The sequence below is a fragment of the Varanus komodoensis genome, unplaced genomic scaffold (assembly GCF_004798865.1).
Source record: "Varanus komodoensis strain SLA01 unplaced genomic scaffold, ASM479886v1 scaffold32, whole genome shotgun sequence".
NCBI lineage: Eukaryota > Metazoa > Chordata > Lepidosauria > Squamata > Varanidae > Varanus > Varanus komodoensis.
The window spans coordinates 19620884-19648503 of record NW_025335798.1 but is presented as its reverse complement, the minus strand read 5'-3'; the positions used below and the strand labels follow the sequence as shown (position 1 = coordinate 19648503).

Here is a 27620-nt window from a genome sequence, read left to right as displayed (position 1 = left end):
TTCTCCCTTCCCCAGTTTCCCAGATCATTTGGTTCTGTCAAGCAGAAGAATGGAAGCAGAATTCTGGTCAGTGGTTGCAGACCATGCCATCTTTCCAAGACATAAAATGTGACCCAGGGGCTGCCACTTGATTTGTACTCTGTATATTAACTGTCTTCCTCTGGCTTCACAACAAAGGCAAAATACATTTTGTTTGTGTGTGTGACAATAAGTGTATTATTCATGGCCAGCAGCAATATTATTTTGCTCAGCATGAAGCAGTACTCCAAAATGCTTGTTCTAAATGTAATTTCAGCTAGAGCCTATGCAGTATATAATTTAATGTAAGGGAATATCATGATAACTCTATTTCAAGTAACATTATCTAGTGCCTAAAAGAGATGGTATGAAATTAATTCTCTTGAACTTTGTACCCAAAATCTCAGTGTGACCTTGTGCAAATTACTTAATGGGTAGCTAAGCTAGGGTTAAATTAGCTAAGTCTGGAGACTTGTGAAACTTTAATTAATAGTTAATAATATTTCTGGAATGAGTGTTTCTAACAACTGTGATATTAATGGATGTTTACAAATGTCAAGTATTATTATCCTTTTAAAAAAAGCCCTTTATTTAAAAAAAGAAGCAGTAATAAGCCAAGTCTGTTGAATTTCATGTATTATGAAAGAATACATTATAACCCTAGTGTACAAAAGAGTGTAGATGAAACACATCAAAGAAAAAGCACTCCAAAACCTATATCAGCAGCCTGGCTATATAAACATGTATGTGTTCAAGGTCATTTAAAACCTAATAGCCTGATAGCCACATTGAATAGTAAGTAAAAGAAGGGCAATACAGTTCCTTTAACAAATAAGAAAGGCAATAGTCTCAGTGCAGTATCATGAAGTGTAAAAACAGACAAACAGAAAAAGATAAGGTTGCAGCCCAAACTGCAGGTTGTATAACAGCATGCAAGCACACAAGCATGCCCATGTGTGCACGTGCACGCAGACACACACACACACATACACACACAGAAAGAGAGAATAAAATGTAGTTGTTAGTATTGCTAAGATAGTGGAGAGTGGAGAGTATCTTATTTGGCACTAATACTAATGTAAATTATGTTGAACTAGTATACTAAAGCTCTAGTGCAATGCTAATCACATGTACAAGGACTTATACTGGAATCTGTGCACATTTACTAAAAGAGTTAATGAAAAGTTTCAGAGGGCAGGGGATGATCAGCTTTGGGAGGGAACACTGTGAATGCATTTGCAGATGTATTGCACAGCCATCTAAGCACAGTTTATGTCCAGTTGGGAGCAGGTTTTAATCTGACTTCTCCGTCTCCGGTGGTTCAGAACCTCTCTTTGAAGTAATTTCCTACAAATTACTTTCCACTGTGCTCTATAATGAAGAGAAGCCTTGTGGAGTTTCCTGAACTTTTTACAAAAGAGTGCTCTCCTGAATGAAAACTTCAGAGTGACCCAAACTCTTTAATGGAAGTTTTTAGATTTTGCTCTTCATATACATAAATCTGTACTTTATTTCATGTTAATCTTTGCACCGTGACCATTTTGTGTTATTGGGAAGGCCTTTTTGTTTCAACTGTGCAAAACATAATGGGTCTAAAAAAGAAAATTATCAGTCAGGACTTAATTTCCTTTGCTTTTGAGAGTACTGAAGCAAGACATTATGTGTGTCTGTTTGTGTGGGTATCTGTGTTTGTATCTGTCTGTAAAACGGCTGTGCTGAGAAATAGAAAGCATTGTTTTGACAGTATAAGCCCCATCAAGTCTTAAACAGCTTAAACTTAAACTGTGTTCTAAAATACATTGGAAATGCTCTCAGTGCCTCCACTTTCTCCCCCATTACTTGAAGTAAGATGGGGAGATGGCTAGAAATTTTTTTACTGTGGCACCCCTTATCTTTTGAGCTTGACCAGGGAGGCTGACCTGGAACCTTCCATATTATCTTCTTGGGAAAAGTTAAAAACTTTTTATTTGGCCAAGCATTTAAATTTTCTCCTGCACTTTTATGTTGATTTTTAGTGCCTCCTAAGACATGTTTCTTTTTGTCTTTATTTCAAATATTGCTTTTATTTCATTCATATGTTTATCTGTAAGCAACATTCTGAAGAGTGACTACAAAGAGTTTTAAAGTATGTTCCTTAGTATGGTGCAAGGGATTAATACAGAACTTCAGCCATGTGAAACTTGTTGGCTTATACCGACATTTATCAGTGCTGATAAGGATCATATTAAACCATTTCCATATGTAGAAAACACAATCATTTTTAAGTATATCAAATAAACAGTCATGCTGCATGCACATTTTTTCCCAACAATCTATTAGTTGCTAATAGATTAGTTCCAAGTTGCTGTATCCTCCCTTATGTCCATGTCCATAGAAATGTAAGAGCAACACCGAAGGTTGTGGAATGTTGCTGGAGGCAATGAAAATCTCTTGACTCTCCCCTCAAGTTCTGGCTTTGCCCAGAAGGAAGAATATAAAAAGCAAAATATGATCTTAGCCATATAGTACAATAACATATTTCACTTACATAAAGGAGAGATGCTCTACACTGCGCACATCTGGAGACAGCATAGAATCAGGAATGGAGCAAAGTAATTACTTTTCCAGCCTAAGTTCTAACTTATTCATGCAACAACTAATAGAGCACATCTGTCTTGTTCATGTATTTCACATTATCTGAAATCTGAATCATTTTGCCACTATGTTGGCCTTTGACTCTGCATAGCTATGGCTGGTAAGCAGGCTTATGAATCTCAATTCAGATCTCCATATCTGTTTTCCATGGTATATTTGCCATGGCAGAGTTATGGGAACAGGTGTGTGACCTAAGATCATTATATTTTTGTCGCATTTTTCATGGTACAATAGGTAAATCTCATAAAGAAGGCCGACAAATGTAAAATAACAACTGCCTGCATTATTTCAAACTAGCAATTGAATTCTATCAATCACAGTATCCTTTCCTGTCAAGAAAGAAAACAAGAGAGGCTTATGTTGTCTAAATGGAAAAAAGCTTAGGGCAAATTAAATTAAATTATACAGCCTAATCTGTGAAAGAAATGTACCTGAAAAATGGGGAATATAAACTGTGTGTTGGGAAGGTGGGGGGACTACCTAGAGCTTTCAACATATAATTGATAAGAGTCTAGACATCATTGTATGAATATAGAATACTAAAAAAGAAAGTGACTTGATACAATCACATTTAAATCCGTGGGAGCATAAACGTGCCAAAGGAAATCCCAATATGCAAGTGATATTTGAATATGTATTGCATACAATTATAATGTGATTTCTGAGAAGACCTGTATTAGTAATCTGCCCTAAAGTTCTTTATTCTCCTGATATGTTTCAAGGACAGGACAGGACGGAACATTTCTTGCTTATATAGTGAAAAATGATGCCTCAGCATAATGTAGCAGGTCATTTTAAACAGGAAAAAGGTACTGCAATAGAAATTTTATCTTATACAGCATGTTCCACTCCAAATTAAACATAACTAGAGTAGCAATAGCACCTTAATTCAAAAAAAGCATCTTAAAAATATGCAAAAGGCATGCATACAAATATCCCTTAGTGCTGGCAGTTTTATATAGCTATATTATATCTTTATATGGAATACAAGTCTTTCATTCAACAAAGTACAAATGTAAATTGATATATACCGAAAAGAGTCTCTCTCCCTCCCCCCTTCCCCCCTCCTCCTTTCTCTCTCTTTAATACACTAGGTTGGATCCAGACTTGGGCTCTTATATTTTACACATTTACCTGGGAGGAAGCCCTCAGGGGAATTTACTTCCAGGTATGCAATAAAGGATTGTGCCATAAACTAGCTGACCTTAGTTCACATTGAACTAACTTGAAACATTGTAATGAATGCAAAAGTTAGTTCTAAATAGGCCCAATTGACATCAATTGGATCTAGGTTCAGGTAAATTACTTTCAATTGCCCCTGTGTTACCTAAAGGGATACATACTTGCTAGGTTTACTAAAGGCTGGCTCTGAGATGTAACCTTGGATCAGAATGTATCTACATCTGAAGAACTCCAAGGCAGGAAAAAAATATGAAAGACTATGCAATTGTCCACATGCTTGAGTTTAGAGTTTAGAATGAATTCATGGCCTATCAGGCTCTCCTTTGTCTTACAATTACAGCTAACAAAATCTTTTGTTATTCTGCACACTTAGCCCTGACACCAGGTTGCAGAATGAACAACATATGTAGCTTTCAGGATCAACTCTGGATATGAAGATCGATCAAGACTGGATAGGCTATCTTTATTTTGCAGAATAGAACAACAAAATGTTTTGCCAGTGATAAGTTGTAATATTTTGCACTGTATTATTAGTGCAAGGAATTACAAAGTACATTGGGTTTCAAGAATGTTACAATTCTGACTGTATAAGGGAAAATAGATATGTAGAAACAAATCCTACAGAATATAGTGAAATTTGCTTATATGCAAGCACGCTTACCATAAACTTGTATATCCGTTTCCTCTAATCTTTTGGTAACAGTGCAAATCCAATGCTAATCTAATATAAACGGCAGGTTGGCTTTGTTTCAACCTGAGTGTTTGTTTCAACCTGAGTGTTCCTTGAAATAAGAGCAATGCTACAGGTCCTACCAATAGGCAACCCAAACTAGCGGTCTAAATTAGCACTTTGCACTGGGACTGGGGCAGGGCAGAAGAGGGCCAAAACACTTTTAACCTGAGCTCATTATGATAGGTAGGTGTGCAAAGCTGTATTAGCTGTACTGTATTTTGCTGGTCAAAGTAACAGGTTGTGATGCATCTCTTAAAGTATTTCATAAACCACAGGGAGGAGGGTGGAGCAGGATTAGAGGATGGGGTTCATGAGATGGACATGAAGAGGGTATAATTTCCCATTGAATAAAGCCTTTTTCTACACATTCCCCCAAAATATATGCATATTTGCACACTTATTTTTAAATGTGTGTATTTTGTCACACAATTGCAAGAGTACATGGTTTTGGTGCAGATTTGTGTGTTTTTTTTTTTTTTCAAAAACTGTTTTTCAAACTTTGGAAAAGTACATGTTTTATTTTGGTTTGTGTTTAGGTTTTGAAAGTATGAACTTGATGAATTTTCACTGAAGTGAACCAAATAAATTTCTCATTCAACTCTAATAATCCTATAGAACTCCTTCCCTCCCAGCCTTCCCCTTCTTGTAAATCTATAAGCAGGTTCACAGCCATGTCCCCCTCCTAACTCTTTGTCCTTCTTGCAAGTTGACCCTTGTAATTCACAGGCAGGCTATAGCTCAGGAGGCAGCATCTATCTTTCCCATGGAAGCGGAGATGTCTGCACACTATCTCTAAGTGCCATGTCTGTCATTTTCCATATTGTCTTCTTCCTTGACCAGCCACATCTCCATATGTGGGGCTTTGGCAGGGTGCAGAGTCTCCCTGAAACCCTGCACTAATTTAGTCCACTTAGATGATTATTGTACTCACACTGGCTGTTGTTTTCCAGAATTTGAGGCAGAAGAATTGTCCATCTGCTTTAGGAGATCCAATAACTGGAGAAGTCTAGAATTAGCCATGGAGTTGTCCCTTTTTCAAAAAGCTGGGTATAGGACCTTGTAGTGATACCTAATGGAAAGATCGATATGCATTACAATTGCTTGAACCCTGCACACCTGGGTTCACGTAACAAGAATGACTGAAATGATAGAGTTTGCTTTGGCTCACAGAGAAGCACTGTAAGGAAAAGGATAACTGGGTTTTAGTGGTGAGAGTCAGCTGGCTAGCAAGGCTATTGTAAGAGAGGCCAGTGTCTGCAGTGTAGCTCTGCAAAATGCGTCATGGCTTACTGGGCGGACAGAAGCTGCCAGAAATTCTTTGATCTACAGGCGGGTGGGCGGCAGCATCAGAAGGATGCCATATATCTTACATAATGAATTTGGTGTCCAGTTATATGGTCTGTATCACAGATTACCAGACAGTAGTCTGTATCACAGTGCCATTTAAAGCATAGGTGCATTATGCATCATGGTGTTATAATCTTCACAATCTCAATCTATTTCAGCATGTAGAAAATAATTCTAGTTTGTGGGCCACTTCTCCCCATATATCTATCTATCTATCTATCTATCTATCTATCTATCTATATTCAAAAATCTCCCATTATCCAAATATAGTGGTATATAGTGTGGTGTACTCATGAAATTACGCAAGAAACACACATATGCATGTGAACATCCCTGTATCCAAATGTTTATCTCAATTATGTCAGTTAATTTAATTAAGCACTAATGTCTGTCTTCAATTTCTGTCAACATGTTTTAAGGGCCAGGATTGCAATCAACACTTATTTGGAAGTAGGTCTCAGTGAATTCATTAGGATTTAATTCCATGTAAAAATAAGCAGTAATGCATCAAGACAGGAAAAATCTGCATTAAAAATCTTTAAGCAGTTATATTGTACAAGTGAATGCTTTTCTAACAGTTTTTATATTCTGAAATGCCTTTGTCTATCAAAAGATTAAGCAATGAAATGAATTAATCATGCTATATTTAGGAAAGGATCATACCCCCAAAATGTAGCACACTTCTACATGTATGCTTCAGGAAGCATCCATTAAAATCACAAAAGGACACATGCAGGCTAACAATTTTCAGTGAACTGTGTAATTATATCTTATGTTTAAAATATACTGATGATCTTTATTGTTATTGCTACTTATACAAATGGCAGGCTATATATTTTCTCGCTTTGATTTTTTCACAGTGACCTAAGTCAAGGTACTTGCTTTGTGCTAAATTCTGTATTCCCATGAAGATTGAGTTTTCTACTAGGTATGAATTAGCATTAGCAATTCCTTAAGAAATAAAAGAGACTGAGAAATGAAAATGTTAGAAGTCAAATAGCTTTGTTTTTAAAAAATATGATAAACACAGTGAAAGGCAATAGTGAAATACCCTTTCACTCAGTGAATGAGCTTGGAAGACTATGTGGAATGGGCATAAGTTTAGTTCACCCATCAGATCTTAATGTATTAATCCTGGGGGTGGGGGGAGGGTGTTGCTTCCCTTCTCTTCATTCCTTTCACACAACAGTTCCATGAGGTGAGTTAGGCTGAGAGTTAGTGGCCCTTCCAAAGCCATCCAGTGAACTTCTTTGCCAAGTGAAGTATCAGACTCTCAGGCTTAAATCAGGAGTCCTCAAACTTTTTAAATAGGGGGCCGGTTCACTGTCCCTCAGACTGTTGGAGGGCTGGACTATAGTTTGAAAAAAATATGAATGAATTCCTATGCACACTGCACATTAAAAATTAATTAAAATTTAAAAAATAATTTAAAATTAAAAATGTTTGCTCCACTTGCTTGGCTGCAGCAGAAGCCCAAGATAAGATAGGGAAAAACATTTCCATATTCAAGGGACACAGCTACAATGTCTGTGGTCATGTTGGGGGGGAGATAAGATGGACACGATTGCAGGTGCGCTCGGGGGGGAGACGGGTGCAATCATGGGTGTGCTTAGGTGGAGACTGGCACAATCGTGGGCATGCTTGGGTGAAGACTCGTGCAATCGTGGGCGTACTTGTGCAGGGAAGGTGGGCGTGATTGCAGCCATCCCCCCCGAGCACGAGCACGATCACAGCCATCTCCCCCCGCAAGCACAACTGCGATCGTGCCCGTCTTCCCTGCACGAGCGTGCCCACGATTGCAGCCATCTTCCCACTGAGTACGCCTGTGCCGGCTCAGAGCTTTTGGACTCTCGCAGAGATCATTTTCTCTGAGTGAGTCCAAAAGCTCTGAGACAGGCTGGATAAATCAGCATGGCGGGCCGCGTGCGGCCCATGGGCCGTAGTTTGAAGACCCATGGCTTAGATATTTGTCTCCATTCAGACATAATGCTAATCCATAATGTTTGGGATTATTTAACATCTTCCCTTTCATCTTCCCATGCCATGGCTTTGAAAAGGCAATATGCTTCCATTTCCAAGTTGCGGTAGTTTATCATTATTTGTCTGCAATGCTTTATATACTGCTCCATAGTCCAATATGGGGGTTTCGGAGCAGTGAACAATAAAAGAGGTAAAAGGATAAAAGCATAAGTTAACACCAAAAGCATTAAGACCGCGATTGCATAGTTCAGGAAGGCTTCCTGAAAGAACAGTATATCCAGGGACTGTCAACAACAATGCATTGTAAGTGGCTGTGTGACCTCCAGAGACAGGGAGTCCTGAGCAAATGGAGCTGTGACACTGAAGGCTCTTCTCAGGCTGGACACTTCTCCAACCAAGCCATAGGGCCAGAAGGAACCATGAGGAACACACTCAGGTTCATGTAAGGGTGGAAATATTAAGATTTTCCTTATTATAAATAATGTTATTAGCCCTCACTGAATAGCTGAAGCATTCATTGATCAACTGACAATTTAACTCTTTTTTTCTTCTTTATCAAAAAGACACTCTAAACATGCAGATTTGTGAACTCAGACAGAGGTTTTCCAAAATCAATAAAGACTTTGTTATAAGAGATGAGGCTTGTTGAGTGAGGATAAGACAGAAAGAACTGGCTGACAAATAAAATTGCTAGATCTTTTAATTAGGAACCCAGCTTAGTGAAATCCAGAGATTCCTGATGGGTTTTAACTGAAGAAATGTGCCAAGCATATAAAATAGGTACTGGACTAATACAAGAAACTGCTGCAAACTCGCCAGGAACACTTCTCACCCATAAAACTAAATGAATGGTCATGTGACCATAGGAAAAATTCTGATGAGTTCCATTTACTCCAGTCTCCCATTTCTATCAGCAGACAGCTGGATGTCCCTTCTCCCAGAGAACCTTGGCTACTGGGCCATATAAAAATGAATGAATGCCCTCTTCCCAGTATTTGCATTTGAACCTGGATGTTTGATGTAGCTATCATGTCCAGTAACATTTGATTGACTTGTCCTCTGTGAATATATCTGCTTTTAAAATATGCAAGTTCTGTCAGAACCACATCTTGTGGTAAAGAGTTAATACTATTTTGGTCTACCCTAAATTTACGGGCAATCGGTTCCAGTGGCCAGCCCTTCCTTTTAATGACCCTTTGCTGTCTGTTCACTTATGGAGTTCTTTTTGTGAAAGTGATGTGAGGTTGGAGAGGGGCAGCTTTTCCTGTGATATTCACTGTTGACCTGTTACTCCCTATGCTGGAGGTGCAACCGAAAGGTAGCTGCTATCCTTACAGAAGTGTAAGGACCAGAAATACTGCCTAATCTTCAGGAAGAATATTTAAAGGAGCCAAGTATATTCTAAAGCATGGATAGGTAACATGGTGCCCATGGGCACTAATACATCGCTGGATGGCTGTATTAACATCCAGCGAGATGTCCTAATCCTATTCCCCTTCCCTTGATTAATGCATTATCTTTCTGCTAGCTGGGAGCACTGTGAAATATGATTCTGATGCTGAAAGTGTGGGTTCAAAGGAGTCAGTATGCTAGGGCTCAGATCACACCTGCTGCTGGTACTCAATGCCCTCCCAGGACAACCATTTTGTGGTGGTGTCCAAGTTTCTTCCTCACATTGCCTAATATGGCCATGACCAAAACAAGCTGGATAACACTGCTGTAAAGGGACCAAGAATCTCAAGAGAGAGATCTTTCACAGGGGAGGAAAAGCCCTTGTCACCAGTGATGGCACTCCCTCTAGCATACCAGCAAAACTGAGGCAGAGGAAACTATACTGCATGTTTCTAACTTGCACAGTTGCACAACAGTGAAGTAATAGCCAGTAGAAAGACCCCAGTGGTCTAGGCAATTTTCGCTCACTTTCTTAAATGGGGGTGCAAAGTGATGGCTTGCAAAATTGTTAGAAAATTTCCCACAATGTGGTTTTGGAGAGTTCATCTTCACAGTGTATGATCTGATTAGCCATTGGTCTTTTGATTTTGCACAAAATTTATCAGGTGTTGCATAAAAGCAAGCTTGTGTTTATTTCCATTGAGGACAAATTTCCAAGCAAGCAGAAGATGAACAGAAACTGTTTGAGAAATTCCATTACCTTTTGAGAAATTGTTAGCTCAAGAACACACGCACATTATTTGAAATGTTACTTAGACCAAATTTCTGTGAATCCTCCAGGCAAGGAGTAATTGGCTAGAGAGAAAATAAACAAAATATACTTCAAACAGCTTGTAATTCTTCCAGTGCATTGGAAATGGTCACAGTGACAAATACCCATTGAAATGTATTAGAAGAAAATCACATGTAGATTGCTGCAGAGGATAATTAATAGGCAGCACATTAATTTAGAAACAACATATGATTATCTGAAGGAAACAGCCACAAGTATTAAGAGAAATACACTTTTTATTTCAAAAGAATAAACATTAACTAGCACTTCAACAGCTTATTCCTAAATATAGTTACCAAACATAACCATACTCAGCTCTCTTAAAAACAGGACCATTAAGGCTTGCTACATGTATAACTAAAACATGAGACCACTGATTCAAAGTTTTACTAGAAACTATTAGTAGTGACAATAATGTAAGTTAGGTTTTAGGTAAAGCTTTAGAATGACCCTTGTGTAAAAACCTCCTTAACCTGATTTCTTTTTCCAAGACATGCCTAATTTCTTTAAGCCGATGGCCAACCATCTTTCCTTTTTCTATGTTTATTCTACAATCCACCTGCAGGAATCAGATAGCCTCAAACTGTGTAAACTATCAAGAGATTATGAAAGGATAAAGTTCCTTGAACGTCAGTCTTCCAATTCATTTTGTATTTTCCTTTGGAAAATGGTAAAGTAAGATGAAATAAATAGTCAGAAGCTATTAAAAGAACTTTAGCTGCAGATCAGAATAGTTTTTGTCACTCCATCCACTTTATTTGAGATAGAAGATGTTGTAGGAATCAGATTTGCTACAAAGAAGAAGTTACTTATGTAATGATAGCTCTAGCCTTCCATGAGCTTTTGCTGCAGAGATTCCTGCTGTACTGGGAAGGTCAGCAACATATTTTCATAGAGCAATGAAATGAATAATGTCAAATGTTCAAAGGATATTTGCATATCTATAGGAAATGAGTTGTTGATCATGCCTTGAACTCAATCCAGTCCACTGCAGATGCCTTGACTGAGCATAGGGGAACAAGGTTGGCAGAAAGTGAAGATAGAACTGAAGAACTGATAGAACTGAAGGTGTGCCCATGCACGCTGAACAGGAAGGAGGAGAGAATAGTAATGCACTGATCGGTCATCCTTGGTCTTGCCAAGATTGTTACTCAGGCTTGTTCAGTCCCAGTTCTGTATCAGACTCTCATCTAAAAACAATTCAGAAATGTATAGGCACTTTGCATAATGAACATATGCATCTGTGCAGTTTGCTGTGCACTAATACATGCATTTTGGCCACATTTACCTGTTGGCTTAATGTATTTATGTGCCTTTTTCAAATATGTACTCTGTGTGTCTGTGTGCATGTAGCATAACACAGTTGCAGAAATGTATAGATTTCTGACGCACATGCTGCACAAATGGAACTGGCCACTTTTTTCCTCTCCTCTCCTCTCCTCTCCTCTCCTCTCCTCTCCTCTCCTCCTTTTTTGTAGAACTTGTGGTTCTTGTGGTATATTAGAAAAAATTAAGTCACTTTGAAGATTCTGGCTGAAAACTGGTGTTCAAATATGTGAAACAAGTAGTGACATCGCGACAGTGGGAGACATGGCACTGGCAGCTGTAGGAATGGTCGCTAATAGAAGAGACATGCTGGGTGTATTTAAGGTTCTTAATATTAGGAAAATGCTGCCATTGACAAAAGAGGTGGTTTGCTTCAAATTGATTACTTGTAAAATGGATTTGGCTTGTAGGTGATACATAAAGTAATAAAAACCATTATTGGAATGGAAGGAAGGAAGATTTTTATTTTGCCACGTACAGCATGTTTACAGTACTGGAGTTTTGAGTCTATTCTTCATTTCTAACTGTATTAAATCTGTCCTCTCCACATTTCACACAGTGTCCATTGCCTTTTGTTCTGTCATCTGCTCATTGACAGAACTGAAGTTTGCACAAATGTAGTCATATGCATGCTTGCAAATTAACAGTTCTGAAAATGGCCAGATCTCCCTACCCTTAAATATGCATTTTCACTCTCTGGTCTATGGGGAGAAATGTGCAATTTTGGTTCCCTCAGGGCATTCATAGGTTGGTATAAAAATCCAAATGCACTGAAATTTGTGGTCAGTTTTTTCAGTTATTCTAATATCTGCCTTTGATTGATCTTCAATTCTTGCTGTCTCAGGTATGGCTGTAGCATTGGTGTGCCTTCCCAAGTAATCTGATATCTGTTATGTTGTGGACATTTTTGAGATGCGGGGTGGAATATGCTCAGTGTATCTTAAGAAAGTGGAGGCTCATCATTTACAAGTAAGCCTTGAAAATATGATTCAAAGCAGGAATGCTAACATGTAGTCTCAATTTACATCAATTTATCTCAATTTACATCAGAAGATTGATTAGAACATCTCCCTGCAATAAGCAACTGGTCTATGGTTGCTTCACTATATTCCTCTCATACTCCTACCCAATTTAGAATAGAGCAGCTTCCTCATTGGGTCTCTGAGTTCCTTGCTGGAATTACATCTTTGCAGAGTGAGCAAGTTATAAACGATGGCTGACATGGGGCTTCTCTATACAATGCTTTTATTCTAGCACTGTCCCACAATGTGGTCTTCTGGATCATGCATGGGGCTTTCTCCTACATAATGCCACCAACTAATTGAATCCCTTTCATGTGCTGGTGGTGCTTCCCAAATGAATCTCCATAGAAGCTGGTGGCACTTCCCAAATATCAGCTTGCTGTATTTCCACCTGAAGAATCCAACAGCCATGGCTGAGCAGAAGATAGTTGCAGTTTTGGTGTGATGCAGCTGTGGAAAAACAGCCTGGCACCTCTTTATACCGCCATGCCAGTAGGTTGTACAAGTTGACCTGTGCGGGTATCTTTTGGTTGCTTCATGGAAGGGAAACTGACTGCCACGTATCCTGGAAAGCTTAGCCGCTTCCTTCACCCCCACTTTCTTGTTCTTCTAAATTTCTCCCTCCCTCCCATCTCTACTCTGTGTGTTATGCATGTAAGATCACTATAGTGTTATCACAATATCACGTTTTCTCAGCTGCAAGTTCCTATCCAGCTGCACCTTTACTGGGGAGAAGTTATATTAGTTACTGCTAACATTCTTTCTACTGGAAAGCAAGTACAGCAATCTCACCTGCAGACTTTCTTTCCATGAGTTAGTTCCATTGAAGTCAATGTGATTTACTTGTGTGAAAAGCCACTGAAGGTGATCTGATTCACTTCAATGTAGACACATGGTTCAACTAGTTGTTTCTCCCATGGCCTTGTCACTGCTGGCCCTAGTGTGGAGCCATTGTTGGAGGATGACAATGATGACTTTCTGAAATGGTCCCTCAAACGTATGTGAGTGAAGGGTCATTGTGCACAATAATTGCCTTCACATGGTGGTTTAAAACACAGGAGCATTTAAACCTAAAAAAGCACACACAACAGAACACTGCTCTGAAACAGAGATTAGAATAACTGTGTCTTCAGAGGTTTCTCTTTTTCTTTTAAACAAAATAAATCAAAAACCTGCAGTGATGAGGCCACCTGAGGTGGGGAAGGGTTTTTCCCCCTCCATAGTTCATGATTTTTATTGATTTTCCTTCTTTTCTACAAAATACAAAGGGTAGAAATAACAAATAGTATTCAATCAAACAACCTCAGAGGAGTTACATGGCAGCATGCATCATTTTGAAACAATTTTGTCCAATATTCGGACAGAGTGAGAAAGATTCTCTCAACCACAAATGTTCCCAAAGTCCTACATGAATATTGTCTCAGACATCCCATGCTCATCCAGTCATTTGTTCTTTTTCCTGATCCATCTCATATGTTAATTTGAAAATTGTTTTATGTATGTTAGGTAACAAATGTTTTCTCATATTCTTAATCATCTTTTTGAATTCTCCAGCTTGCCTCTATTTACTTTTACTAGCTGAAATCTCTAACCTGAAAACATTTGAACCATAAAATGACTAGCCTGCTGCCTAATCTTATAATGAAATACTATATTATCTATTTATAAAACTTTGTGTCTATATCATTTTTCCAATTATATAATTTTGAATATTCTTTATTAACTTTAGGGTCTTATGCAACCAATAGCTGGGCTTATTCTTTCTCCTCTGTGTGAGTGAGAGTTATTCTAAATTTAAGTAGATATGATACGAGATGAGGTTGTTGGTTTTGGGTATGAGTTTTGCTTCATTTTAGTTTTAATAGCTAATGGTCTTTCACACTTAAGGTCATTCCTAGAAAAGATATAATTCACAGGTAAGTCTAATGGTAAGCCAGAAAGCTGGGTGTCCAAAGCCAATCTCACCATTTGGACTGGATCATTCAGTCATAAATGGCATGTGCTAATGCACTTTCAAACCATTCTGGTCTCTATTTGTACACTGTTATAATACTGGTATACAACAGAGTTGAAGGGACCACAGAAATCTAGAATACAAGCACACCGATGTTAGCAGTGATTCACGATTCTATAGATTTAGATGGTGGGATATTAATCTTACTAATTTCACTTAGGCAAGAAAGTCAACAGTGTAATGTTTATGAATGTCTGGGCTGCTTGCAGTGGTTTACCAATTTACTTTTTCATCTAAAGAAGACGTGGTGAAGAAATAATATAAAATATGTCTCCTTTTATATTTTTGTATCTTCCCTTGCAGAATTGCTACCAAAATGTCAAGAAATGCAGTGTCAGTACAAATGTGCTATATTCAAGAATGGAACTAGATGCTACTGTGAGGAGGGCTATGAAGTTGGCACCAATGGGAAAACATGTCAAGGTAAATTGACCTTCTCTTCATATTGCATTAAAGCATATAACCATGAAAAGTTTCCATAAGGGCAATCTGAACTTTTTTTCAGTTGATCTTATAGTTGGGCTCAGGAGAGCTTGTAGAGGTCTGTGGCCCTGAGGGCTGCAATGATGGTGCAGCAATGTTGCAAATGCACAGTTATATCACGTGATGAGACATTACATTTAATGCAAATGCATTTTTGAGGGAACAGATAGAATTAAGTTTTGGGGTGGTTAGTTGGGAAACCAATAAACAGTCTAATAAAGACTTACTTTGACTCAGAGGTGACAGGTGAAACTTAAAAAGTTTATGTGGTGTATGTGGAAGCTAACCTATTCTACAGGTGAGTAAGGTAAGATTTTTAAAAGTTTATATATGCTAAGAAGAGAACTTACATCTTTCTCTCTTTGGCATCATTGCTGAGGCTCTACAGTTGACTGCTCAGATTCTTTCTCAAAAAGTGAAAGAAACAAAAAGCCATTTCTACTTAACCAAGCTAAATTCAGCTAAACAGTATGGAACAAAAGGGTGAGATTGTGAGATCATTAAAAAGGCAGAACATTTAAACTCTGAAGACATATTTGTAGTGCAATTTTAAAAGGTTTTAATTTGCAGTTATGAGCAAAAACAAAAGAAAAATATGCACAGTAATACTATATTCTTTTTGGCACCAGGTCAAAACCTTTTCATTCAATTGTTATTTTAAAAATTAACATTTTAATGGTTTTAACAGTTGCTTTTGATTTAATTTGTTTATTTCTGTTGGTTATTTATTATTTTATTATATTGCAATTGATTATTTTAATGTATTCTGATTTGAATATTGTAAGTCATCCTGAGATGTCTCACATATGGGACAGCATAGAAAACTTTTAAATAAACTTTTAAATAAATAAAAGTACAAGAAAGGGAGAAGGGGATGTAACAGCAAAAGTCAATTCATGATAACCATTCTCAGCAACATACCACAAAACAAGATAAAAGACCAAAAGGAAAAACAAACAAACAATTTCAGATAGATACTATAATATAAGCAGTCTATAGCAGACCACTGAATGGTAGGATGTTTATTTTTCCTAGATTGTAATATGAGTCTACATTCAACTATAAATTTACTTTTAATTCAGCAAAATCTGATGTTTCCAGTATATTGGCACCACAGTGTATTTTCAGTAAGGGTTTATTTAAATCAACTAATTCTCCACAGTGTATTGTAGCGAATGCTTCTTTGACTCATGCTTTCACAATGCCCAATTGTTGTTCCTTCTCTGGGGAGGAGGTAATAATATGGGTTAACTTTGTTACTGAAAGTACTTATAAACACAAATGTTCTTCTTAATTCAATAACCATTCTGTGGAAGTTAATTCAAGAGCAGCACAACTAGATTCCTTATGCTCTTTTGATAGCTAAAATACCAATATTAGTGCATTGAAAGGAAAAATGGCCACCTTTAATAACATCGTGGGTTGAGGACTTAATGTAATGAAATTTTCTTTATTCATTTGGAAGTTTGTTTGTATTTCTTCGTAATACCATTGTTACCACTAATAATGATAACTTGCATTTTATACCAGGAGCATAAAATGTCAAGCCCAGGAGACCAATACAGGGTACCAATACGTACCCTCATTTCCTTTTCCTCCAGCCATAAGTGATTGGTTGTTTCTCTGCCTTTGTATAGTCCTCCCCAGGTTGAAATGCCTCTCCTAAGGCCTAGTTATTGGCAGGAAGAGCTTTAAGCTGAACTGTACCTGCATGTCATCTCCCCCCACCTTTCCCCACAACTTTTTTCTCTACTTTATCTCTTCTGTGAATCCTGAGAACTTCTCCAAACTGGATGTTAACGCTGAGCTTTAAAAAAAACAAAAACCTGTTCTCAGAGGAAGGGGCATAAGTACCTGCTTATATATGGGAGATGCTAATTCCAGTGAACATGTGAAAAATTCATTAGTTTCTTTGTTGTATAATCACTGAGCACTCTGTACCTGGTGAGACCAACATGCAATGCTACTGATTTCAGCTGTGTTGTTTGGCTTGATATTTAAAGGTGGCTTGATTTGTAAATGGTTGCCATCCAGACAAAAGATCGTATGCTTTGTATGCAAAATGTCTTGTGATTTCCACATTTGCTTATAATTAAACCATTTTACTTATTCCTTCAGATTTAAATGAATGTAATCTCTATGGGATCTGTAGTCAAACCTGTGGAAATACAGAGGGATCATATATCTGCAGCTGTGTGGAAGGTTATCTACTTCAGCCAGACAAAAAGTCTTGCAAAATTAAAAGAGGTAAGGAGAAACAGTTTCTCATTTACGCATTTAGTCTCAATTATTATGGATTTGTCTTCTTCTATACATAGAATTTATCCCTTTAGCAAATGTGATGCATTATACAAAAATGGAAATGCTTTCTTCTATTTAACAATATGGATCTATAGCTGGAAAAATAGAACCTTCAAGATGTCAAAATCTCTCATGCCAGCATAGAAACAGAAAACCAGCATAACCGCCAAGTGCTGATTTAGAACATTTACCCAAGTATTTTAGGAGAGGCTTTGTGTTAGATGCAATTGGAAAAAGATTAACTAATGGGAGTGGACAGTTCTACTCAGTCAAGGTTTGTAGAACTGTCAATTCTATCCTTCACCTAAATCTCATGTGATACTTCCTACAGTGCACAGATGACTGTCTGTAATAAGTTAAGACATCTTAAATGAAATTATTAGAAGGTAATTTATTCACTTTAAGCATACCTGAGATTCTGCCTTATTCTTAGAAGAATCCCATGAGTCTTGCTTTCATGATGATGATATACCTTATTAGATAATTAATGCATATTTTCATTAGCAATAATAAGCATTTAATGGAAATAAGCAGGTTTGGTTTAATAAAGCCAAATTAAAGAAAGGATTTCCCAAGTCAACATATTGACTCTATAGACCAGTTTTTGTTTTCCCGGCAATCTGTTCACAATCAGCATGCATAATGAACCACAAGAAAGGAAGGAGGAAAGTTGAGTAGTTTTCATCTATACTTCTGCTAGCAAAATCTACTGGTAGGAATCTATTGGTTTTAACTTGTGTTTATATTTACTATGGGAACGGAAGGGAAGGTTCTAACCTATACTTCTGCCTATCATACAAACAGCCCATCCTGCATAAGAAAATAAAGTTTACTTACATATTTTTTACATTAAAAGCGGACTTATCTGTGGGCGGGGAGATACTTCTGTTGAACAAAAATGCTTTAGATTGAGAACTGGGAACTGAAATATATGTAGCACCCGGGAAATGTCTGTTGTAGGGTATGATTAAAGTTATTGACAAAGCCCAACAAATAAGATTTGTTTAAATATCATATTGATCCACAAATATAGCAATAGATTTGAAATACAGTAATGTAATACAAAATAATATTATGTAGCACAAAATCAATTTCAATTTTTTTTCACTTGTCATTCTTCAGAAAGTCATTTTAGTGGGATTTAGCAAGAGTCACTGCTGATACAAAAACAGGAAAAAAATCAACTGGCAATTAACTATAGATAAGCACCAGTTATCTTGTTTCACTTTAACATAGTGCTCCTAATGCAAAAATATTTAACAGTATTTTGGATGATTTCCAAACGACTTCCAGTGTAATTGTAGATATATGTTCTCCAAAGGATATCCACTTGAATTCAACATTGCTTGCTTCTACTAGATAAGTGGAAAACGGACTGCAGCCTTAGGCTACATGTCTAGACTTCTGAGTAAACATGTATAGATAGCATTGCACTGTTCATCATACTAAACTAGCCAATAAATTGTAGGTGGAAGGCATGGAAAGGAATGGAGACCCTAAACAAGTCTTGCAAAGTTGAGGTTTTATAGAAACAGACATAGAAAAACACAAGGCAAAGAGAGATTGGAGCCTGCAAGCATAAAAATCAGAGAGCTTCTTAGGAAAGTGACACATTCAGAAGGAGGTAGTAACAGCTGCATTTGGCCTTTTCTAAGAAGCACGGCAGATCTAAACCCAAAGGAAGCATATTGCCACCACTACAATGGCTTTCCTTAGCTGTGGACAAAGAGTCTCTGGCGGTAAATCCAGGCAGGTGTGGCATCACAGTTAGGGGACAATACCAAAATAACTGCATTTCTTAATTTCCAGTGGAACTGAAGTAGAAAAATTTTCATATCTGGGAAAGCACTTTCTCTTTTTGTAAGCAGAGGCAGTAATCGTACTGAATGGAGGAGTTTCCCTTAAAGGAAGCCTAGACATAATTTAAATTAAATAAAATGAATGTCTGGATTACTCCTGCCTGGTTTAGTACAATGTCAGTGTAGATGTCTGTTGCAGATTAAGCATTTCTAAATTTTGTGACAGGGCAATGTTTTCTTCTTAAGTAGGCCCTTACTTTCACCTTTCTATCTACCTATCAAAATGTATATCCTGTACTAAATCACAAAAGAATTCCTGGGCAGGTCATAACTTAAAAAAAAATCACAGTGTACAATTGGTCAGTATCAACTTTGCATCTGTACCACCCACCTAATCAGAAGGGGTATTGTAAAAGGATTGACTTCACCTGGAGCAGAAAACGGACAAAGCTGTCCTGCCTAACATTCAGGAAGGCAGCATTCCACAGCCAGCTAAGATTGGTAAGAAGGCTTTTATGAGTTTCAGAACTTTGTTAATTGATGGTGTAATTTAAAGGAACTGGTGGATCTCAGTTCATGGCCAGGATAATTAGGGATTTCCACATTAAAAGCAGCATCTTAAATTAGATTTTATAGCAAATAAACAGCCAATTCAAGGCTTTAAAGACTAACTACTATCTCCACTATAATAGAGAGCAAGGAAAGAGAATGTTGGGTGTCATCAAAATGCCATTGGCACCTTGATTCAAATCCCATAACTGCTCCAAATGCTTTCATACAGATTTCACATAAGATTGGCTACAAGATAGATCTCTCTGGTGAAGCTCCTCAGTACAAATTCCAAGTAGAACTCTCCCATCACTTTTTTTGAAATAGGTAAAGGCAGCCCCATGGTTTTACCTTCCAGTCCACAGAACTGCTCCAAAAGGGAATCATTGCTGATGACACCAAAAACTGCCAGATAACTCCCATAGATTTTTAAAGGCTTTATTTCCTTTGATTTGATTTACCAAAGTTCTTCTATGTATTTGCCTACCTGATTCCTCCCTGAAAGAGAAGAGTGCATGAACTAAATGGTTCCTTTCCCTTTTCTGACTAAGCAGGACCTTAGCAAGAGCAACCTGACCTCAGAATTACACATCAACTTAAAAATGGAGTCCAGCAATGCCAAGTCAACTGTGGCACCATTTTTATAGTGCCCAAGCACTGGCTAACGCAGTGAAAGCAACTGCATGGAAAGTTGTGCAGTAATGTCAAGATTCAAGTGGCGCAGATGGAGAGAAGTCCAACATTACTCACAGTTGAGGCAGTATAATAGTCACTGTTTCAGGTGTCAAGCGATGTGATTGAAAATGAGAAATACCATAAGAGTTTTTGGCTACCGCTGCTTTTGGCTACTCCAGGAAAGTCATTCACCCCTGAACTGAGAAGAAATGGTAGAAAAAACAGCAAGAACCTGTTAGAAAATAAAATACAGATTTCTACTGCCATTGTTCATTGTCCACAGCAGCTATGAGGCCTTCTAAACACTTTGTTGAGATTTAATAGCTGCAATACTGACATTGTCTCCATTCATTATGGATATTTGTATTAACTAATAAATATTCAAGGCTTTGAAGGACAGACAATTAGATGTGCCCCTCAAATAGTGCAAAGGAGTAAAGGAAGTAATGTTTCCTGGGACAGAAGCAACTTTTATCAAGTCAGCATTCCAGGCCTCAACATATTAAAACTATTCCATATATTCCATAGGGCATTTCAACAACGAGGCTCTATCAAGAAATGGGACACCTCAATGAGTTCATTCTTAAGCTAAACAAAATGCTAATACCACCCAAAACTTGTTGCAAGAGTATCTCTATTCACAAAATGAAGAAATCTCTACACCATAAATAGTTAGGGTCCATTTATGTAGCTCCTTAAAAATTATTTGTGGGTTGTGGTGCTGGAGAAGACTCCTGTGAATCCCTTGGACTGCAAGATGATCAAACCAGTCACTCCTAGAGGAGATCAACCCTTACTGCTCCTTAGAAGGCCAGATACTCAAATACTTCGGCCACCTAATGAGAAGGAAGGACTCCCTGGAGAAGAGCCTAATGCTGGGAACAATTGACAGCAAAAGAAGAAGGGACAGCAGAGAATGAGGTGGCTAGATGGAGCCACTGAAGTAGTCGACGTGAGCTTAAGTGGACTCTGGGGGATGGTGGAGGACAGGAAGGTCTAAAAGAATGTTGTCCATGGGGTCACGATGGGTCGGACATGACTTCGTGACCAACAACAACAACTATTTCACCTGAAATTATCACATTAGGAACTATTTGTCATGTGCAGCTTATGAAAGTGAAGAGTCCTGTGGATGAAGACTTCCAACAAGCAAGTTTTGCTTTGGATAATCTTAATGCAAGGCCAGAAAACTGCTCCAGCTAGAAAAACCAGCAAACCAAGGAAATCCAGCTTATTTGACTCAATGGATTTCCTGTTGGTCAAATGTCCCTCTACCCAGGGACAATCTTTAAGACTGTGATTTTTACATAAGTTTTTGACCACTAATGTAATTTGCACAAATTCACACTTGAAAACCATGTTGTTCTAGCATGACTTGTGCAAAATTGGTTTAACTTGCTTACTTGTTTTTGACTGCTTATTTGCACAAATATAATTAGCTATTAGCAAACTGCTTTGGCCACCCTGTGGGGATGACATTCATTCATTCATTCATTCATTCATTCATTCATTCAAAGTCTTTATATGCTGACCTATACTAAAGCCTCTGGATGCTAACAAAAAACTAAAAATAAAACAACCACATACAACACAACACACTGTATCTGACCATTAATGATAAAAAGATAAAGATAAAACCAATTTGGTTTTCAAAGATAAAACCAATTAACTGCTAAAATATTGGGAGAATAAAAAGGTCTTTGCCTGACGCCAAAAAGAATAAAGTGACGGCACCAGGCGAACCTCCCTGGGGATTGTGTTCCAAAGTCGGGGCACCACTGCTGAAAAGGCCCTTCTCCAGGTAGCTACCCTCCTAATTTCCTTCAAAGAGGGCTCTCAGAGAAGGACCTCTGCCTCAGATTTCAAGGGGCAGGCAGGCACATTGGAAAGAAGGTTCTTCTTCAGGTCTTTCTCCTTCAGGACAAAGACAGGGGAGTGCGTCTCTGTTGTTTTTCCTGGATCTTTCAGTGACTTTCAGTACCATTTACCAATACCAATACTTCTGGATAGCTGGCTGGGCTGGGAGTGGGAGGCACTGCTGGATTTGAGATGGTATCCACTGGCACTGGAATAGCACCTTTGCCCCATGCAAGTAATATCATGGAGTGTCACAGGTTTCCATCGTATCCCCCATGCTGTTTAATATCTACATGAAACTGCTGAAAGAGGTCATTTGGAGGTTTGGGCTGAAGTGCCAATCGCTCTATTTGTTTACTTCTGATCCAGGGGAGGCAGTGTTGACTCTGAACTGATGTGAGAGCAGGGTAATAGACTGGATGAGGGCTAATAAAGTGAAGCTCAGCCCAGACAAGACAGAGGTGCTATTGGTAGGTGGAGCCTCAGTCCTGGTGGAAGATATCCACCCAGTCCTGGATGGGGTTGTACTCTTCCGAAAGGACAGAATGCAGAGCTTCAAGGTCCTCCTGGTCCCAGAGTTGCCACTGGAAAACCAGGTGGCATCTGTGGCCAGGAACACCTTTTATCAGCTGTGGCAGATATATCAGCTGCATCACTATCAGGATGGGTAGAACCTAGCAATGGTAATCCATGCAGTGATGACTTCACACTTGAATTACTGGAATGTGCTTACTTGGGACTGCCCTTGAAAACAGTCCAGAAACTTCAGTTGCTACAGAACAGGACTATCCCTGTCTGTTAACTGGGACAGGCCAATACAAACATATACTCAGCTGTGTTGGTTCCCAGTTGAAGTCCAGGATTGCTTCAAGGTGCTCTCGTTGACATATAAAGCCCTAAATGGCTTAAGGCTTGAATATTGTTCCCAGCGCAACTATCCAGACCCTAAGATCATCTACAGAGGTCCTTTTCCATGAGCTACCACTAAAAGAAGTAAGGAAAGCGGCTACAAGGGGAAGGACCTTCTCAGTTGTACCTGAGATACACCTGGTGCCAACATTGTATACTATTTGGCACAAGGTCAAAACGTTTTTATTCTCCCATTTTTTAAATTAATGGATACATGGTTATGATTTTATACTGGTTTTTATTCAGATGGTGATTAGTTGCCGTGGATTAGTGTCTTGTGTTGTGTATTAGTATTTTATTTTGTCCTGCTAACTGTTATTACGTTTGAATTGTTATGATTACTATGGGCATATTACTGTTATTATGTTTTATGCTGTAAACTGTACACTGTTCTGAGAGCGCTAGCTATAGAATAATCTATAAAATCTTTAAATAAGGTAGCTGAACTTGTACCAGAACAAGCTGGCACTAATGTAGGGTTAACAAATTAGAATCTGGGCAGCCAAATCATGGAAGTCATGAAATCATTTGATTTCTTACAAATCTCTAGAGAGCCAGCTAACTTTTCTTAATGGGTAAGCTTGGAAAACTATTTTGCTTTCTCTCCCAGCAAAGAAAGGCTACAGTATCATTGAGAAGTATTATTATAGAGGACCTCGCAGGAATAAGATGCAAAAATAGCAGCCACAAAACAGTAATTAGGCATGCGCACGCACACACATACACACATGCGAAGAGCTTTCTTTTTGAGGGAAAAAAACCTATTTGATAACTGTGCTCCACTCCTGCTCTTTTATAATAATCCATTTGTTCAATCTGACTCATCTTTTCATTACTGACAGAAAGATGGAAACTGATTCTAGAGAAAGAGAGAGGGATGAAATATACTTCTGTTGAAGATTCTAAACTCCTATTCCTTCCCAGGTTTTCAGGAGAAGTACATTAGCCTCAATGCAAGAAAAAGAACAATAAAAACAGGGACTGATTTTTTTAGACTTTAAAAACACCTGCCTTGCAAAAACCCATGTAAAGTTATATATCTCATTTATAGGAGATCTATGAAAAAATACAATGAAGTGAAAGAAAACTTTGATCAAAAAGTGCCTAGTCTGCTCGGTCTTTGCCTTGCATTTATTCTCTTTTTAAAAGGATTCAGAACAAATTGACTTTACAGTCACAATGATATTTTCAAAATCCCACTAAATTAAGGTTTCACAGTTTGAAATGGGAGGGAGGGACCATAACTTAGTGGAAGAGTCTCTACCATGCATGCATAGGGTCCCAGCATTTGCTCGGTAGGACTACAAAAACTTCCTGCCAGAAACCCTGGAAAGCTGCTGACAGTTAGGGCTGGCAATACCGGACTGGATGGACTGACTTGGCACAGGGCAGTTTCCTAGGTTTCAGATCTGCATTCCTCATTGGTTTTCAGTTTACAAGACATAAATCAATATGCATTTTTTCAGATGAACTCTGTATTAATCTTAGCAACATCTAAAGCTTTCCCATCCTGCTATATTCCAGTTATAGATGGGTTTTAACACAGAAAGGTGATTCATAATTAATTGTAAAATTTTCAGTGTTTTTCATCCATCCCTTGCAAAAACAATTCTACAAGGTAGAACATCCTCTGACACTTCTAAAGATTTTTTTTCAGCAATAGAGTTACAACTGATTCTGGCAGCATAGAAGTTTGAGTTTCTTACATGTTTTGACACTGTTTATTGATCTGAAGTTGAAGTAGAAAGCAGATAGGAAGAGAATGCAAGTCTTTCATCATCTTAACCACCGTCAAGGAAAAGACTAACTATCCTTTGAACAAGAGGGATATAATTAGGCACTCTTTTGTACATGGGTTAAAGGTGTGCCATTTCATGGCTCATTAAAGCACAAAGTGTAGCATCATTATTTGGACCTTTTAAAACTCATTTAATTTAATTATACTCTCATTCTCACAAGAATCTTATTTTTCTTATAGTTTTCTTACAAAACACTAGAAAAACAAATCTGCATGAATGCATTCAAAACAATGCAAGAACAGCTCAAACAGTTTATCTTAGTTATCTGTTTGGCTTAGGGGCTTTGCATCAAGATGCATGTATTAATGTGAGTGGAGTGTGGGGAAAAAATAGAAGAAGTCAGTGCCAGCAACACAGCCAGAATAAAAGAAGAGCAACTAGACTGCAAGTTATACAGTAAGAGCAGAGCACTGAATGGTGTCCTCCTCCTCCTTTTTTAATGAAGGGATAATTCACAAGTTCTGTTGCACATGCACCTGTGAATGCTTGAAAGCTGTGGGTTTGTGCTTACATTTAAGACATCTTGCCATGGAGAGACAAGGTACTCATGTACATTATTGCAAGGCGCTCTGAATAACATGTCTAGTTGATACACATAAATGTTTCACCTAGTGCCTATCTTACCTAAAACTGTTCAATAAAAGTAGATTGCGTGGAATTTTTTTTCCCAAATGCACTGCATGTAATGCGCTGCAGTAGTGCATTCCAGCAATCTGGCCTGCACGGAATATTGCCAACAACACAGTCGTCACATGGCTAATACACCTTAGATCTGTCAACAGAATTGTTTCATTAGTTTTAAGAATTTACATTGAGCCTTTTTATCCAAAGGCAGCTTAAGGCTGGATCACCATAATCATAGAAGCATAGTAAAATAATAGTCATGAGACCAGTGGGAATGAAATGGCAGGAGGAATAACTGGCCTGTTACTCCAGATGCCTCCCAATATTGTTTCAGTATATAACTTACATTTCTGCATATGGCACCAAGATATAATTACTTAGTTTATATAGACCATAGTTTGCCATTACATCTAAACAAAGTAATTGTGTGGGCTTTCTCTTTGGTTGGGTGAAAAATATACTTCAGAGGTTTGTTTTTTTGTGGGGAGGAGTAGATTTCCCTGATCCACATGCCCCAATAACAAATGCAGTTTTCTCTTGGAAATATGTACATTTCCAAGCTTTCAGTGTAAGAAAAAATGTATTTGACAACATCTGTTCATTTAAAAAAGAACACTGAACACATTTTTAAATGTTCACAAATATACATAAGTCAATTGAGGCACTTCATCTATTGAACTATGTCCATAAATATGCATATTTATCTTCTTTTTAAGTATGGAAATGGCACAGAACAGACTTGGAAGTAGGAAATGAAGTCTGTGGAACTGACTTGACATATAAATCTGTGGTTTGGACATGCAAGCACAGAGATCTTTCTTGATCCTCCGAATCATAGAATTACAGAATGGTAGTATTGGAAGGGCCATGAAATCCAACTTTGGACCTCACCCATGGTGTGGAGGCTGAAGCTTTCATATAATATACAGTGGATCCTCTCACGTAGAACTTTCTAATTTCTACTCATACAGGAACTGTCTGGCTGTCTTTCTCTGTATCAAAATGTGTTACTGGAAACAATCTGTTCAAATGTGCAGCTGCTATATATCACACAAGACAGACTTGACTACTAGCTCCAAACAGTTATAAGCAAATGGAAATCCACCCTGAATTTAGTTTTACTAGATATAGTCATAGTCAGTTAATTGGATCCAAACAAATTCATGCTTAAAGAAGGCCCATCAAAATCATTGGGATTTCTGTTAGGCATAACTAATTTGTCTCATTGATTCCAGTGAATCTGCTGTAATCATTAAGTTGGATCCATCCCTGTGTTTATGACCCTTCTGTGTCACACTTAGAACTAGCATCAGAGTATCTTTGCCTGGTGCATCTTTCATGTGTTGCCATCTGTAACTAAGTAAAATATTTCAGCTTTGTGAAATGTCTAAGAAATGTTTATTTTCAGATGCGCTAGCAGGAAATGTTGGAGTCCTTCATCTCCCAGTCACTCTTTTTTCCTGTTGTGGGGAAAAAAAGCATTTCCCTGTTAGCAGTAGGAAGAAAGAGAATATTAAAGCTAAAAGCTGTTCAGAAAATAATGAGCTAAATCCAGTGTTACTAGAATCTAGTGAACTAGAATGGACTTCTGTTTGTAGGGAAGGAGACCTGTTGTGGAGTGGGTCCAATCTGCTAACTGTGTTTGTTCCACTAGGTAAAGGACTGCAATGGATACAACCCTAAGTTTTAATATTGTTAATATTTTAACAGACACCCACAGTGGTCAGCTCTAGTTAAATTCACTCTCATCTTTAGATACCACTTCCTGCAGTAGTCTGTAAATTTGTGGCCAGTTTGCCACAATGTTGAAGGAATAGGAGTGGAAAACAGATATGGGTGTCTTTTGGAGAGATGAAGATCTTTATATGGAATTGTCATTGCTTACTGTTTGGAACACCATCAGTCTTGTTTTAAAAACACAGAGAAGAATTTCTTGGTACAAAATAGATTTTTTAAACACATTTGTCAACATTGGATAATCTTACCATTTTATCTATTTTATTTGCTTTATTGTTTTTTCAATTGTATTGTATGCTGTTTTAAGCATTTATGAACTGCCCAGAGAACCTTTGGGTTATGGGGTGGCACAGTAGTGGAATTAAATATATATATATATATATATATATATATATATATATATATAT

At 37.9% G+C, this 27620-nt stretch overlaps 1 protein-coding gene across 1 annotated transcript in view; it reads left to right on the top strand.

Annotated features, from left to right (window-relative positions):
- Positions 1–27620, top strand: part of LRP1B (LDL receptor related protein 1B) — a 730365-nt gene that overhangs the window by 249911 nt on the left and 452834 nt on the right. The window contains exons 4-5 of the mRNA XM_044438491.1: positions 14784–14903; positions 17082–17210. Coding sequence (XP_044294426.1) covers positions 14784–14903; positions 17082–17210 — 249 coding nt within the window. The remainder of the gene's footprint in view (positions 1–14783; positions 14904–17081; positions 17211–27620) is intronic.